The sequence below is a fragment of the Rhea pennata genome, chromosome 2, assembly GCF_028389875.1.
Source record: "Rhea pennata isolate bPtePen1 chromosome 2, bPtePen1.pri, whole genome shotgun sequence".
In the NCBI taxonomy this organism is placed as follows: Eukaryota; Metazoa; Chordata; class Aves; order Rheiformes; family Rheidae; genus Rhea; species Rhea pennata.
The window spans coordinates 33,132,497-33,148,873 of record NC_084664.1 but is presented as its reverse complement, the minus strand read 5'-3'; the positions used below and the strand labels follow the sequence as shown (position 1 = coordinate 33,148,873).

The following is a 16,377-nucleotide window of genomic DNA, read 5'->3' as shown; positions in this document are numbered from 1 at the left end:
CACTCTAGAGAATAATTCAAATAATGAAGGAGAAGGTAAAAACTCCTTTGCCAACTTTGAGATGGTATAAGACAACACATGTTTTTGTCCTTGTGAGCACTCACAGTGCTACTTGTGTTACCCTTGCTAGGGCTGGGGTCAAGGAAAACCTGCCCACACAATCAGAGAACCATAGCTGCTTTCCTGATCCCTCAGGATCTGCACTGAGCAAGGCCTGAACACAGTAAAGATTTAGCTTCTCTTTCTTTACAGGTCACATTTGCAATAAATTATAAGAAAGGGCACTAGCAATTACTTTAGATTAAAATGAATTCAGTGTCGATGCATCATCAAGCAAAATGTCCAGCTGATGCAAAATTCATATGAAATATATTGAACAGTAATAATTTTATGAAGGGAAAAAAATTATTCATTTCTTCAATATCTTTGAAAGGCTAAGGAAAGGACTGGAAGACTCATTAAGGGCAATATTACTTCCAATGGTAAAGCTTTGAAACATTGATGATTTAAGTGAAATGTAAGCAAATATATTTGGTTTTCAAGAAACTAGAAAGGTTACTTCATATAGTTACACTGTATGTAACTATGCAACCAAATGTTCTATTAAAATATAGATAAATTTAATGATTTAAGTACTTAAACAGCTGAAACATATCATGAACAGAATTTTACAAGCAGTCCAAACACAAATAAATCCCCAACTCTTACCGTCAAAGAAACTTTTGGCTCTCAGGTAACTGACACTAAGCCTAAGCACAGACAGCTTATCTAGTTTGGCGATAACATCTTGAGGGAAAGGCAGAAGACTAGCCAAGCGATCCAACTCTGCATTCAAACGATCCCTGTGTCTCTTGGATGGGTTGGACTTGACTCCTTCAGCTGGGGATGGCTTTACTCTGTGGAAAAAAATAAACAATATAAATGTATGTTCTTTCCAAAAATGAAGGTAAGTATTTGCCAACTCTAATATTACAAATAGTCTTTTAAAATTTAACATGTAAAATGTTTTTCCCAAGTGACATGCATGTTCCTTGGACATGGTGATGGCAGAGTTAATCTAAGATAGTTTAAAACTCCACTCCAACACACATTCACTGTTGAAGGGAGCAATAAGAGCTACGTTGGCTATCTGAACATATAATGGACGTTTGAAACCTTAGAGGATTAGTGTTTATAGCAAGCTTTCTACAGTTTAACTCAAATGTCACTTAAAGAAATCTTCCAAATATTTGTATTACAGATAACACAATCATGTTCATGAATATTTATACAAATTTACTTGGTATCTATACCTTTTTTTTTTTTTTTTTTAACTTCAATTACAACTTCTCACAAGTGTCTTTAATTCTTAAGTGTTGAATAGTTTATTGTTGGTTTAATGTTACAAAAGTTTCAGCAACCTACTAGACAATTAGGCATTCAAAATGGCACAAGAGAACAAGAGGTACAGCTCTGTCATGCAAGTAATATCTTTCTGGCTAAACACTGCAGTAAGCCCATCCTTTAAATCACCTTAGGTAACAGCAGTTCATTTGAGCACAGCATGACAAGCGTACTTACATACACTGCACAAAGTAAAATTAAAACAGCCTTCTGTTATGAATTAGATAGTAACATTTTTGTATAGTTGCAATTTTCCATTCATGTCCTCCCTAAGTCCAATTCCAGATACTCAGATGTTGTCTTCCCATATACACAAAAGCCCATGAACAGGTTTAAACACCTACTCAATCAAATTATATTTAGTCAATACAAGCCAATGCTGAAACTTATCAACTTATCTGCATAAACTATAATCTACATTACAGGATTTATCATACAGGCTCTTTTTTAAAGAAGAAATCAATTCTCACTTTTCCATTACTGTAGTTTTGAGAAGTCTATAGTACAGTTTGTTACTATTTGTGCTACTTTCATGAGTGTTGATTCTGTAAGACGTATTTCGCAAAACACTGAACATAGATACTTTGAGCAGTTGTTTGCTTTAGTATTTCATTTAGTCTGCTTCTAAGCTTCATCTTTCAGTCAATTATAAAATAATTAGAAATTGTAAAAGCTCCAATAGTTAGTGCTAAGTGAACCATACTCATGCACTCAAGTATTTTCATCTTAAATTTCCAGTCAAATAAGTAGTGATTGAATGGATATGCACATTTTAGCTTGTTTTTTTCCTTTACATTTCAAATATACTTCTTGTTAGTTTAAATTCAACTCCTCCTTTTACAAGCATTGTTTATTCAAGCATCATTTGTAAAAAAAAAATTTGTACTTAAGTCTGACTACCTATTCACTAGCACTGTAACTTTCTTCTTATACATTAAAGGCATGTTCTCCCTTCTTTATGCAGAGTCTGGAAACTTGAAAATGCTATAATACAAAGTGTTGTTGGCACACACACATACAATAGATCAGCACCAATAGCTTACTCCTCAGCCAGATAAAGTTGAGCTTGGCTTGGACACAGTTCTAGGAGTATTATTCTAAAACATCAGAAAAATTGGAGAAACAGATGAATCAAGGAAAAAAAAAAAAGAAAGAAAACTCTCTCTCTCTTCCAAGAGAGTACTGTGTTGGTTCATCATCAACTGCAACTTATGACGAACTAAATATTTGGTTAGATGCATGCTTCAGTTACAAGTCCAGACTTCAAGACCTGTAGCTTACCATAGTCCCAAATGAGTGTGAAGAAAGCTTTACTAAATTATTTTAAGATTGATTTCATTATTCTGGCAGAATATTCACTTATACAAGCCATATGACTAACACAATTGAAATACAAGCCTAAGCAAATTAAGATCAGCAAATATTATCAGTAACATTAAATGGAACTTCATAAATATGGTCTGTATATTAAACTGACAAAAATATAAATGTACAATAATAAATTGTCATTTTAAAATAGATAATTATTACATAACAATTTGAATAGCTCACTACTACCAAATTAAACAGCAAAGGTCCTCACACAAATAATTCCCAACATACAGGATCTGGCAGATCTTCTGCCAAATAAATCAGCAATAAATAGAAAAAAATTCTATTTTCTTGACCTCTGCTTCACTTAAAACTTCTGTAAGCAATTTGACAAGTTATGCTGAAACTATATGCAGTCGTGCAGTTAATGCGTCAATTTGTTAGTTTAGAACCTAATTACATTTTCTTTACTTTCTGATGATCTTCCTTACCTCTAACTAGTCCAAGGCATTCTGATTTTCTAAACATAGCATATAACATTTCTGAATGTTAAGTTACTGGTATTTCAAGCATAACCCTTACTATGTTCTTTCCCTCCAAACCAAACTTCCATTTTCTCTAATTTTATCCTCCGACATCAACCAAAATCCATGACATAAATGGAACCTTCCATGCTGAAAGAAATAAGATAGAAGCTACTTGAAAGTGAAGAGGAGAAAGAAGGGTCATAAGTAGTGAGTTAAACCCCTTTCCCACTCCGTTATATGAATCCTTAATGCAAAGGACAGCCCTAGCTCCACTGTACAAAATTATCTTCAAGAAAAATTAAATGCTATGTCAAGATTAAATCCATACACATTTTATTCAAAAAGGAAAAAGAAAATAAAAGACTGACGAAGGGAATTGATTTTAAGCCGACCTTTCAGTTCTCGATCTTTTACCTTACTTACAGGAAATTTGAGTTCTCTAACCAAAGGCCAGAGGTCTCTGTACACCCAGTATCTCTCACAACTGAACTGCAATCCTTATCATACAACAGCTGCAAGACAAGCAAGCACTGTTAGACCTAGTTTGAACACTCTAAAAATTTGCCATCATAACATTTGACTATTTTCACAGGTCTGTTACAGGCTATTTATCAAAGGTTTTAATTACATGTGCTTACCATGTGTGCACTCATAGACATCATGAATACTAAATTACTAAAAATGGAAGTAAAAAGAACAAGTACTTGAGTCTTTATTATCAGAAAGCCAAAATAGGTTTCAATATTTATATACTACTTTTAGTTAAAAAAGAAAATTGAAACAGTTTTCAGAAAATAAAGCATAGATTTATAGTCACAGTAGGATACCAAAAACTTTTTTTTTAAAAAAAAAAAAAAAAAAAAGTTTATTTTCTCCTATTCACAAGACCAAAGTGTGAAGGTAGCTCAAGAAATAAAGGAATGCACAAGAAAGTTCACTATATCTCTAGTGCTCATGTTAAAAAATAAATTAGAAAGTTCATGAGAACTGTTCTATAGCTTAGGAAGAAAATAGCATAAGAAAGAATGTACATCTGTTCACCTAGTTGACAGATTTAATCTTTTCAGCTACATATATTTTTCATCTCATCTTTAATACTGCATGCAAAAACATACGTTATTCTTATGTATATTATTAAATTCAAATACAGCTCAGGAATGTGAAATTCATCAGTTACCACTGTGTAAGTGCTTCTACAGATTTTTGGAGGATATCTCCAATTTCCTTTAAGTATTAAAAAAAAAAAAAAAAAAAAAAAAAAAACGCATTTGCTCTTATTTCTCACACTGGATTTACCATTAATAAAAATTCAGCTGATGATTCATTTGAGAAGGACAAATATGACCCAGACTTTGGATCCCTTTGATCCAAGTTTGCGGTAGACCTGTCTTGAAGGGGCAAGAGACAATTTCCAATGGTTCCCTCAGAGGCTAGTGAAACAAGCAAGGATTTAGGCCACCAAAGGGAAGAAGGGTTTCTTTTTGTTTTGTTTTGTTTTCTTATTAACACAGCTCAATCAGTGGTGTGCTACATGTGTGATGCTGCGCAGTTGTTTGTCCTTTAGTAGCAAACAGTGCTTCAGTTTGCTTAGGTTGCCTCGGTGTATGGATTGATGACCGAGAATTTAACGGCAACAGCCAGAACGCTAACCAAGTGTGAAAGCTTCACGTCCAGTTTAACATATTTCAGTACAGTTCGAGGTCAGGAGACAAGGCTATTCAGAAAGAAAAAAAATATATTTTCCCAGCTACTGAGCATAATATCTACATTTGGCTAGCTTAATTTGTTGCAGATTTTCTTTTAAAAAGATGTACTTTTGCAAAAAGCACAGGCCAAAAATCACTGCCCCCCCCCCCAAAAAAAAGTTTTAAGTTACAGTGAACACATTACATAGGAACACAAAGACTGGCCAGTTATCATTTCTGTATAATACATTTGTTCTATATATAGCAAATAAGAGTTTTCTCTAAAAACAGCTATAATGTTTCCTTATCAAGTATTCTTTCAAAGCAAACAAACAAGAAGTGCCAGAACAAGCCTCCAAAATGGAAGTTCATTTGTAAAGAAATACAATTTTTAAAAATATCCTTGCAATGCTTTCTGAAATAATTGTCTTCATTTGTACCCTTAATTAAGGATTGACCAGTCAAATGCTTTTCTATGGACAATTTAATATTATAAGTGCATTTAAGCTAACACTGTGCAAAACTATTATAATTTCTTATCCAGTTTGTTTTTTTAAGAAACATGCTGCTAAGGTTTGTGTATATGAAATATTACAAAAATATCTAGCCCCTCCACTCCATTCCTTGCCTACCATATTTATTTATTCATTCGTGCAAAACAACTCATTACCAATGCTGAATAAAATAAAATAAGAGAAATCAGAGCTAGTTAAGGTCATGGCAGGTAGAAGAATATAAAAACTATATGGTGAGACTGCACGTATGTTCTTCATTTAAGGCTGTAATGTGCATACAATAAATCCTATGTCCTTTCGTCCTTTCTACTGTAATACTAGCATATAATTTCAGAAGTCCAGTTAATAACCACTTGATTAAAGGAATTCAAGACAAGAAAAAAGTGGGTGCCATCAATTAGTCCCAGAGTTTCATTAAGTGTAAAACACACCCATAAAAATATGGCCACTAGGGGGACTCCACATTGTTCAAACATTAAATGAAGAGGAAATTATTTAAAGGCAGCAAGATTCTAAGAAAGTGATTGTTGTAGCATACTATATTACTGGAATGCTCACTGTTTACTGTATTTTTTTCCAGTTAACAAGATGAAATGTAGGAACAGTCCCTATTAAGTTTTCCCATAATCTCCTTTCTTTTTCAACTTATATTGTTGTGGTACTATAGCTCCCTATCAAATTTAAAAACTATATTTCAGCAGTTGGTACTGTCAGGGCAATAGCTCAAGATCCCCTGTCAAGTTCAGTCCTGTATATGGCATATAACAAAAATAGTGAGGGAGAGTGGTGAGGGAAGTTACCTAAATTGGTTTTGAGTTACTATCATGACTTTAATAAGAGATTTTATACCTGAAATCAAAAGCATTTCTTCCATTTCATTTTTTCCATTAACAGTATGGCATTATATGAATAGCTTCTTCCATCTCTATAAACTTGCTGCCTATTGTTACAGGCTGAAAATTGTTTCTCCACACAGTTCTTATAGTTCTTTCTATTTGCTACATATGTAGCTTTGAATGGAGAATGATAACCTCTTCTATAAAACATACTGTACTAGTCCCAACAATATACCACCTTTTCCATTTTAAAACTTCTTTTTGAAGAGGTTTTAATTTTATTGAGGAGGAATATCAACTTGAAATGGATTAAAGCCATTGCAGTGTCAAACCACAGGGTAAAGAAGCAGAACATCAGAACTGTTCATAAAAACCTAAAACTCTTCATTAACCAACAATGCATACCTCTCCCCCATCAATTACAATAGCTTATTGCTTCTCCCACTTCTTTTGGCCTAAAGGTATGATGTGTAATTAGTTTTGTGAGATATCAGATCCCTCGGACCCATTAATAATGTTCTGTAAGATTTGTCTGTGCACACAAGCAATCAAAAAGCACAGCCACAGTGAGATAAAATGAAATAAATAAGTGATACATGTGAGAGAAATCTTGCATAACAGTAATTTTGAGTAACCCAAATAAGACAGGATAACAATCAGCCTCTGTTTCCATTTAGAGGTGAGCTAGCTATTATAATATGAACAGTCTTACTTTAAGAAGAAATAATTGTCTCTTCCTCTAGTCCCAAGACCCTCAATAGATAAATGGTTTCCATTGGTGATCAAAAAAAGAAAACAAACTTCAAGTTCAATTAATGAGAGAAGCTCAGCCAACTTATAGAAAGAAGAGACATATGAAAAAAAGACTACTTACATGAATATTAAGGTAATATAAAAGAATTTTCACATCCTCTAACCAAGACTAAGCAGAATTTAGAGGTAAGCTAGATACTAAGCCATCTTACCAGAAGGGCAGAATACCTCACCCTTTTGCAGACGGAACTGAAAAATTATTTGCCTTTAAGAACTAGTAGTGTGCAGATATTGCCAATACATACTTATTTCCTCTCAAAAAAGCAGCACTAATTTAATTCTTAAAACACAGATCTATAACGTGAATCTAATTAAGCACTCTAAATTTTTGTTTCAGAGTGAATGAAAATTTTGTTTTAGAGTGAAAAAGCAAGCATTGCTATATTCATAATGACTGCATCTTCTAGCAATGATGTTGAAAAGGAATGGATTTTTAGACTTTTTCAGCAGACAAATTAACACAAAATTTGGATATGTACACAAATTGACAGCTCCAACTGGAAAGACACAAGCACTCAAGCTAATTCCCATCCCCCCCCCAAAGTTGTCTGCTATAAATCTGAAAATATATCATGTAAATTATAATTTTATTAGATATTTGTCATTCACTTCAATGTTTTTGTGGGTCTTGGCACTTATTTTACTTCTACAAAATTACATTTCAGAAGCACAAAGGGATTTTTTGAGTTATGCACCACAGTTTGCTTATTTTTCTTGCAACTCTATAGCTTGGCTTAACTAGTCTTTATGACCTATAGATTCTTGACTTTCAGTTGAAATGCAAGTCAATCACCTCCTCTATCCCGAGGATCACTCGCATGAAATTAGTCTTTTAATGAAGCATGCAAAGCCTAGGACTCAAACCTACAACAGGTGCATAACACGAAATAACTCTACTCAGGTAATCAGCTGAGCCCAGAGTGCTCTAAAAAAAAATGAAGTGTTTATTTTTTTGTTCTGCTTGGGCAGATCACTAGGATCTGCTGCGTTTGCGTCGCAGCTGAACGAATAAAACCGTTTAATGCAATACTGGCGGATTAAAACTGGTTCAGCTCTCCCAGACAGGCTAAAAATAGCCCCGCTAAAAGGGAACGCGCGGCACCTGCGCGGGCTGCTTCTCGCTCGCGCTCCCCGCCGACATCCGCAGGGGACACCTGAGCGCCGCCGGCACCTGCGCTCGGCCGGCGGCTCCGACCTCCCGCGCGGCCCGCAGCCGGGCGGCGGCCCCGCGGCGCGGTAACGCCGGCGCCCCGCACGCCGCCGGCAGCGCGGGCGCGGCGCGGCAGCCATCTCGCGGGCACCCGGCCCGCCCGCACCGCCGCGCGGGACGGAGGCCGCGCGGGGACAGCGCGCGGCGCGGCGCGGGGCCCGGCCGGCACCGGCGGCTCCCGCAGGCGGCGGGGCCGGCGCAGCCGCCCGCCGCGGAGCCGGCACCTCAGGTGCCTCCTAATCTAGGTCAGCCGACCCGGCCGCGCTCCAGTCACATCTCCCGCTCTCCACCTCCGCGGCCAGCCTCGCTTTTTTCTTTTTTTTCTTCCTCCTCACTCCCCTCCTTAATAAATAAATAAAACAGGAGGCCCGCCGGGGCCCCAGGCACCGGCCCTCCCGCACCGGGAGCCGCCGCGAGCGCCGGCGCCGTCCCCGGCATCCCCGGAGCCGCGGCACCCGCGACCGAGCCGGGGGCCGCAATCGCCCCCGCGGGTGCCCGAGGCGGGCAGGCGGCGGCGGGGCCGAGCAGCCCGCGGGCAGGCAGCCGCCGCCGCCGCGCCGGGCGCGCAGCACACGGGCGCCCAGGGCGGCGGGCTGCGGGGCGGAGAGGAGCCCGGGGCCGGGCAGCTCGGCGCGGACCGCGAGGGCGAGCGAGGCGGCCCCCCCGGCCTCCCGCTGCCTCCCCGCGGCGAGCCGCTTACATTTTCTGCACAGGTTTCCGCCGCTTGCGACTAGCGTAGGTGACATTGGGGTTCATCCTGCCGCGGCTCCAGCGCGCCGCGCCGCCCGCCTCGCCCGGCTGCCGGCCGGGGCCGAGCCCCAGCGCCTCTGCAGCCCTGCCCGGCCCGCGGGCTCCGGCCCTGCTGCCCGCCGCCGCCCGCAGCGCAGTGAAGCGCGGAGCCCGCTCGCAGCAGCGGCGGCGCCTTCCCCGGCGGGGCGAGGACGGGGGCGGAGGCGCCACGGGGCGGGGATCCCAGGTGATCGGCGGCGGCTACACCCCCTCGCCGCCCCCTAGGGCACAGGTGCGGGGGCGGCCGGGGCTTTCCAGCGCCGCTCGCCCGGCGTCTCCCCGCCGCGGCGGCACCTTCTCCCGCCCGGCTCCCTCTGCGGCCGCGGGAGGGTGCGCGGCGGCCTCTGCACCCCGGCGCGGCCGCCGTCTGCTGGTCGAGCGTCTGTCAGTGTGCGCGGCGCCACCACCGCCCCGCCCCGGCCCGCGCGGCTGACAGCGGCCGCCGCCCCCTGGGCGCCGAGGCCGCCGGCGCGGGGGGCAGGGCGGGCGGCGCGGCCCCGCCGCCATGTTGGGAAGGTCGCGCGGGGGGCCGCGGGGAGGGGGCGGCGCGCGCCGGGCAGGCAGGGCGGGACGGGACGGGACGGGGCAAACGGCCGGGCCCGGGGCGGCGCGGGCGGGCCGGGCCCGGGGCGGCGCGGGCGGGCCGGGCGCGCTCCTGCGGCACCGAAGAGGGAGCGGGGAGTGTGAGCGCCGAGCAGCCGTGTAGCAATGACAGTACAAATACCCACGCGCCCACCCCAGAAAGAGTCGGCGCATCCAGTTCTGAAAGAAAAACGGTAATTCCTCAGCCGCAAGATGAGGCCTGTGCCTATCCCGGCGCCTGCCACCTCCTCCTCTTCGCGCCTCCCCTGGGCTGAACCCCCCTCCCGAGGCTGCAGTGGGCCTCAGAAATAAACCAGAAATAATACGCTCCCCGCAAAAGATGGGGAGAGGGAGGGAGCCCTAGGTGCACGCGAGGAGAGAAGTGGAAATGCGTGAGGTTCCTCCACAGACAAGGACGCAGCGCGAGGGCAGAGACAGTCACTTGGGGGAACAGGAACGCTACGGCGCGCTAAGCCCCGAAAGGAATGATGGAGTTTATTAGCATAGGATGTGGTTAAAGGCTCATTAAGGGATGAGTCCGTGAGTTATTACACTGACATTTTAAACTAAACACTTTAATTTTAAAGGCAAGGAGCAACATCACACAAAGTAAAAGGTGCTGCCAAACTGCTGACAAATAAAACCATTTAAGAGGACTCGTAATGCATTTCTGACCCTCTGTTGCTTCTCCCTCCCATTTTCTTCCTCTGTTTCCTTTCACAACAGCAGAGCTCTTCCCCCAGAATAACTACAATAAATTTTGTCTCAACACTAAACTTGGGAGACTGGGAGTCGCCCTGTGTAAACACAAATTATATACAGTCATTACGGAGACAAGAGCCTGGCTGACCCACGCTGAGAACCAGGAAGAACTCATTTCTGCTCCCATTGAAATCCACAAAATCCCAGGCACTTTCAGTGGGAGATGACCGAGTCCCAACCAAAGAAAAGGAACTGCAGTGTCAGCCTTTCCGCAGTTCAGAAATCAATTTCTTGGCGGTGGGGTTTGCACGAGTCCCTGCGCTTTTGTTTTCCCCCATTTTTCTGTGCCTAGCTGGAAGGCGGCTGAGGCAGTGTCCTTGGTGCTGGCTTGTACATGAGCACAGAAGCTGCGAGAACCGAAACAGCAGCTAGTAATGCTTGCATATTCTCTCATTGATTCTTGAAACCAATACCAGGGTTATGCAAGTTGATCCTACTCCAGTTTGCTGACAGAAGTTGTTAGCTGTGGCCCAGGTATTGCCATAGCTGGTAGCTGCTGGGAAACAGCAGTGTGATGATTGTGCAAATGCGCGGCCCAGCCAGTCCCTGCCGACACTGCTCTGTGCGCTCGCGCTGCCACCCCAGCACAGCTGCTTCTCCGAGGAGGAGCTGCTGCTGGAGTAACGCTGCAGTGCCAGCAACCCCTGCGTCGTACCACGGTATGGACCTTGTCCACAGAAGCTCACAGCTTGAATTAGACAGCATACTGCACGTTTATTTACCAGCTTAATTGCTCGAGTTTAATTGCCTGGGAAGCTATCCCAGACACAGAACACACTGAAGCCACAATATTCAAATAAAATTTAATTTAATTAAACCTTAAAAAATTCTAGTGTGCTTGCTAGTATGCACATTGTTGATTAAATCATGTTATGAAAAATATGTCTTCAGCAAAATTCATTTGCTGAGATCTGTTGAGAAGTATAATAGAAGAACTGTATGCCTTACAATTCAGTGTCCTGTAGTCATTTTTGTGGCACATTGCTGGCCAAACACCTTTGTAGAGCTTTGTTCTCTCTTCTCTCTTCCCAAGATCTTGCCAAATTACCAAAAAAAAAAAAAAAAAAAAAAAAAGACAATGACGTTCAGCATGCTTTATTTCCTTCTGTTTTCCAGCTCCTTTCTCTTTTCAACTTTAGGACTGAAAATGATTTTCCTTTTTGTTCTCTCCAATTCATTCCATCTACCCAGTTTCCTCCAGCTCAAACTTGCCAGTCTTACGCTTCCTCACAACGATTGACCAAAGTTTCTTCTTATTCCATGAACCTCAAGATCTCAACTATTGACCTTTTTGCTGTCTGCAACACCTTGTCTGCTGTCTCACCTACCAGCTCCAGATTTACTGGGGGTTTTACTTTAGCGTCCCATGATAGATGTCATGTGCCAATTCCCTGCCATGGCAGTGGGAACAAACATGATCCCAGTGAAGTACAGTGGTTACTCTCTGACAAGGAGAACTTGTGCTTCTAGGCAAAAACCACATCTTCTTTCTACTTCCAATCCCTTTCACTGCATTCTGTTGGAAATTCACTCCTATGAATTAGCCGTCTATTTAGTAACAAATAAGAGATTGCAGGTCTTCAGAGCAGAGACAATCACAGAATGCATAGAGAATTTCTATTTGTGTAGCTTAGGCCTTAGAGAGACACAATTACCTAAAAATCTCTCTGTACAACATTGTCCGGAGTTTTTGTAAATATTTCTTTTCCTAGCATTCTTTTGCTGTGTCTTTGCCTAATGCATTATCTCTTTCAGTATTTTTTTTTCTATTTGTTTATTTGGGTGCAGCAGAGTTCTTGCCTCATATTCAATGTAAAACAGGCCAAAAACTGTGTAACTGTGATTCAGCAATCTTACAGCTCCTTTACAGCAGGTATTTTTTTTTTAAGGTAACATTTGGTCAGGTCTAACAACATGTTTGGTCTTGCAAAAGATAGTTTTGGGTGATCTCACTTGGACAATTAAAAGGATTTAACTCCTATGCATCTGCAATACGTAGAAAGAATACACTTTCAAGTATACTCCGCAGTTCTAAGTAGTCTTTTCTTATTTTACCTCTAGGCCACAACACATGTGACCTACGAGGGCTAAACTAAAGCTCACATCATCCCTTTAAGATCTATTCTAAAACCAATGTTTCCCTTTTCCTTTTTTTTTTTTTTTTTTTTGGTTCAATTTTGTTTTTTTTCTTAACATTCATCCAATAATGAGATTTTTTAAGAGAGATTGTAATATATAAGTTTGTCTATCTATCTTGTGAAACCTGCCTTTCCCTATCCCTAGCATGCATGGGATGCAGTATTAATTAATACACCTTTGTGGATTTATTATGCATTGTGATTGTGATCTGAAACTTCCAGAGCTCCTGTTCATCCACAGTCAAATCTGCGGCACTGACTCCAGAGTGAATGCCTGCCCCATGCTTCAGTTTGTCCCCTTCCGCTACTCCTGCCCTGACAGTCCCCTCCTCTGTTTTGCCTCCTAGACGCTCACTGCTTTCAAAAGGTGGGCAATGGTTTGGAGTAGGGGGTGTTTTACTGGACAGACAGAAATTCTTGAGTGGGCTGGAATTTCATGGGGTCACCACGAGACCAACAAAAATCTTGTCATTTGGGAGGAATTTATAAGAATTATAAACATTGCTTGTTATCTTAGGGTCATCTCTGACTCATTTCTATCCTTTATCCTCCTCTTTATGTCCAGGGCCAAAACTTTACTTTCCTCAGATTAATTCTGTGTGCTGACTTGTTCTGGCTGTTTGCAAAGCAAAGATCACAGAAGAAATCTGGTTTGGTTATCTGTGACTTCTTTTCTACCTCCTCAGAGAGGAGGAAAGGCAATAATGATTTAAATTTGTGATTTATGCATCTCAAATTTTGGGGATATGCTGAACTACCACTGACTTAGGCATTCTTTTGCATGGCACCTTTGTCCTGCTAAGAAATAATATCTGTGGTAACTCAGATGACTCTCTTCATACTTAATTTAGCAAGCTAATCATCTAGGAAAGTTGGAAGAGTGCCTGTGAATAGCCTATGAATTAGTGCCTGTAGTGACTACAGCCACAAATATATAGTAATTCTATAGTGACAAATGATTTACAGTCACAAAATATGAGTAAATATAGTAAAAGACATAATAACTAGAAACCTAAGCTCATTGAAAAACCTGGAATATGGAAGGAAATTTTACATCATCTTTTTACAACTACCTGAAAACAATTATATTGAGAAAAAAGAAGCCCCCTGATATGACTCACCACACATCGTTTTATGACTACTTAGTCATAAACAGAAGTGCAGAAGCCTTATTTGCATTTATTAGTTGAACTATGTATGATTTTAATGTGAATTAGATTACCAAGAAACTTTTTTTCCATTATTTTTATTTTTGTCAACATAGGACTGAACCAGGTCATTCTTTTTTCCCTTCTCCTCCTCCCTCCAAGTCTCTCACTCCCACTCACCCCTGTGGGAGCTTCTGCTATGTCAATATTTAAAATAAAACTAATAAAACTAAATTAAAATAAAACAGTTTTCCATTTAGTGTTTATGTTGGGGGGCATTTCTAGAACTTGAAGGGTGATATAAAGGATCAAAGATACGAAACGTAATTAAGATTTGGGTAGGTAGATTATTTTAAACTCATTGAACTACTACTAATCCAATGAAATTTAAAGTCTCAACCCTTAAGACAGAGGCCATAAAAATCCCAAGTAGGTGAGAACACATTTGGAGGCATTGTTCAAGACATTTCCACTTCAAGAAAATTTGAAAAATGAATAAGCATCATCTGTGAGACAGGATCATGGTTCCACTCAATTTCTAAAAAATGTAAAACAAGAACTTACATGTTTCACCTGTAAATCAGGGGAAAAAGATCTCATAAACCATATTATTGCATATGAAGTATAAAAATCAGTACATTGTTTATTGTTCTCAAGGTTTTTTTCTCAGAAACAGAAGAGAGCAGGCTGTAACAAAAGTATATAGAAACAACCTCCCAATTCAAGAGAATGCCCTTTTCTAGTGAAAAAGAAAAGGAAAAGACCTGAAGAGCTATACAGATATAGCAAGCAATTTAAACTCTCCTGCCTAAAATGGTCAGTGGCTATTTCCCCCCATAAACACTACAAGTAAATTCTGTCTAAAGTAGCCTTTACATTATTATCATACCCAATGAATTCCATATTTTTTTCCCTAAAATGTAATAGCTACCCCTTATTATTTTAGTCCCTCCTGTTCACTCTCAGTCAAGTACTGGGGACCACATAGCGATCAATGGTGACAGCTTACCCCTTCCAAAAGGCAATTCAGAAACACCTAATAGAGCTTAGCCTCTTAACCAAGACATCTTCAGTCAGATACCTGCATGACTACCACTTCTTCCTTCTCTCCTCGCTCTTCTACTTTCCTCTCAATACATCTCTCAAAAATTCTTTCAAGTGCCCATTTCATTTTTTTAACCTTCAAACTATCATTTTCCATTTCTATCTTAAACTACAAATAAACCTTCTTAGAGCACAGAAGTTAAAACATGAGGCCTGCTGTAACAATTCTGCTGGGCAACATGGATCTGCCACTGTAAATCCCATCAGGGGGGAAAGAAAGGTTTCTTGTGGGCTGATAAAATATCTGAGCCACCATGAATGTCACCTCCTTACATTTTAAATGCAAGGCATATTCATTCAGTGTTATTTTCACCAATGTACCACAGGGTGTTTAAAAAAAATTAGAAAATTCTTACAGAGTTTTCATCTAAGAGTGCATAAAAATGCTCGAATATATCAGACATTAATCTTGGCATCTGTGCAGATACTAAAGTAGATAGAGGTCTGTACAAGAATCTGAACCTGTTGTGACTATGAACTTTCTCTGATTTTATTGTGTAAATAAATACTCGCTCGAACGGGTAAGTTTGTGTTTGTTATGCCAGTATACAAAGAGTTATGTCTGTAACTACAAATGCGTTTAAAAAAAAATACTATTTCTGCATACGTTGTACAGTGTTCATCTGTGTAACAGTCGAGCACTGTTGGGTCAGCAAATACAAAAAGACTGTTTGCCTTATGTTCACAGAATAATTCCTTGCCATTGAGGCCCAGTGGCACACAACAAATCACACTCATACTATTGTATTTTCTTAGTTTCCAAACTAAGGTGGTTGAATGCAAACTACAAATTGCAAATAGTCACTGATTTGTGGTAACTCCTGGCCTATGCCGGGGAATTATGTGGGAATGTGCCAAAACTCTGTAACAGACCATTCTAATAATTTAACACTACAGGTGATTGAGTTTTAATGGCTAAGAAGTTCCATAGCACTGGTAGCTTTACTAGTACAGATACAGCCTTAGTTTATTTCCAGTGCTTTTGTCCAAAAATGAAACAAAGAGCTTACTATTATTAGTATGCAGGAGCAGGAAAGATTTGGTCATAACAGCAAATCACCATAACAATCAGGAAATATGGACAGCAGATGATCTAGATATTGTTGCACCAAGAATTCTTACATACAGAACAAATACACAAAGAACTGATCTTTTTTACTTCTGCCTTAAAAGACTACTGAACTATATTTATTAAAAGGGCTTTGCTGCTAAACTGGCTTATAATATTAACAAAACCTGTGGTATGAGAGGGCCTGAAACAAGCTTATGATTACAATGTCTAACTCAGTAGGCTGTAAATTCTCTTTCTGCTCTCATTAAGAGGAAAGAGTATACACAAAGACTAATGAGTAAGAAAAACAATCTAAATTAGAAGTGACAATACAGTTACTATGCCAGAGCTTAATTTCTCTACCAACAAACCTGAGCTAATTGTAATAAATATAGTTAGTTATCATGAATTTTAGTTTAGTCTTATAAAACCTTTCCATTGCACAGAGTAACACCAGCCACATCTATGTTATATACAAGTTATTAATGACTACTGTATTCTTTCTCCTGTTCATGGGACTTCC

General features: G+C 40.7%; 1 protein-coding gene across 1 annotated transcript in view; it reads right to left on the bottom strand.

Moving 5' to 3' along the window:
• The window catches only part of AHR (aryl hydrocarbon receptor), a 68,721-nt gene extending 59,296 nt beyond the window's left edge, over window positions 1-9,425 (bottom strand). Inside the window, exons 1-2 of the mRNA XM_062569194.1 lie at window positions 8,981-9,425; window positions 709-896 (exon numbers count right to left, since the gene is read on the bottom strand). Coding sequence (XP_062425178.1) covers window positions 709-896; window positions 8,981-9,036 — 244 coding nt within the window. The 5' untranslated portion in view covers window positions 9,037-9,425. The remainder of the gene's footprint in view (window positions 1-708; window positions 897-8,980) is intronic.
• Window positions 9,426-16,377: the final 6,952 nt, after the last annotated feature.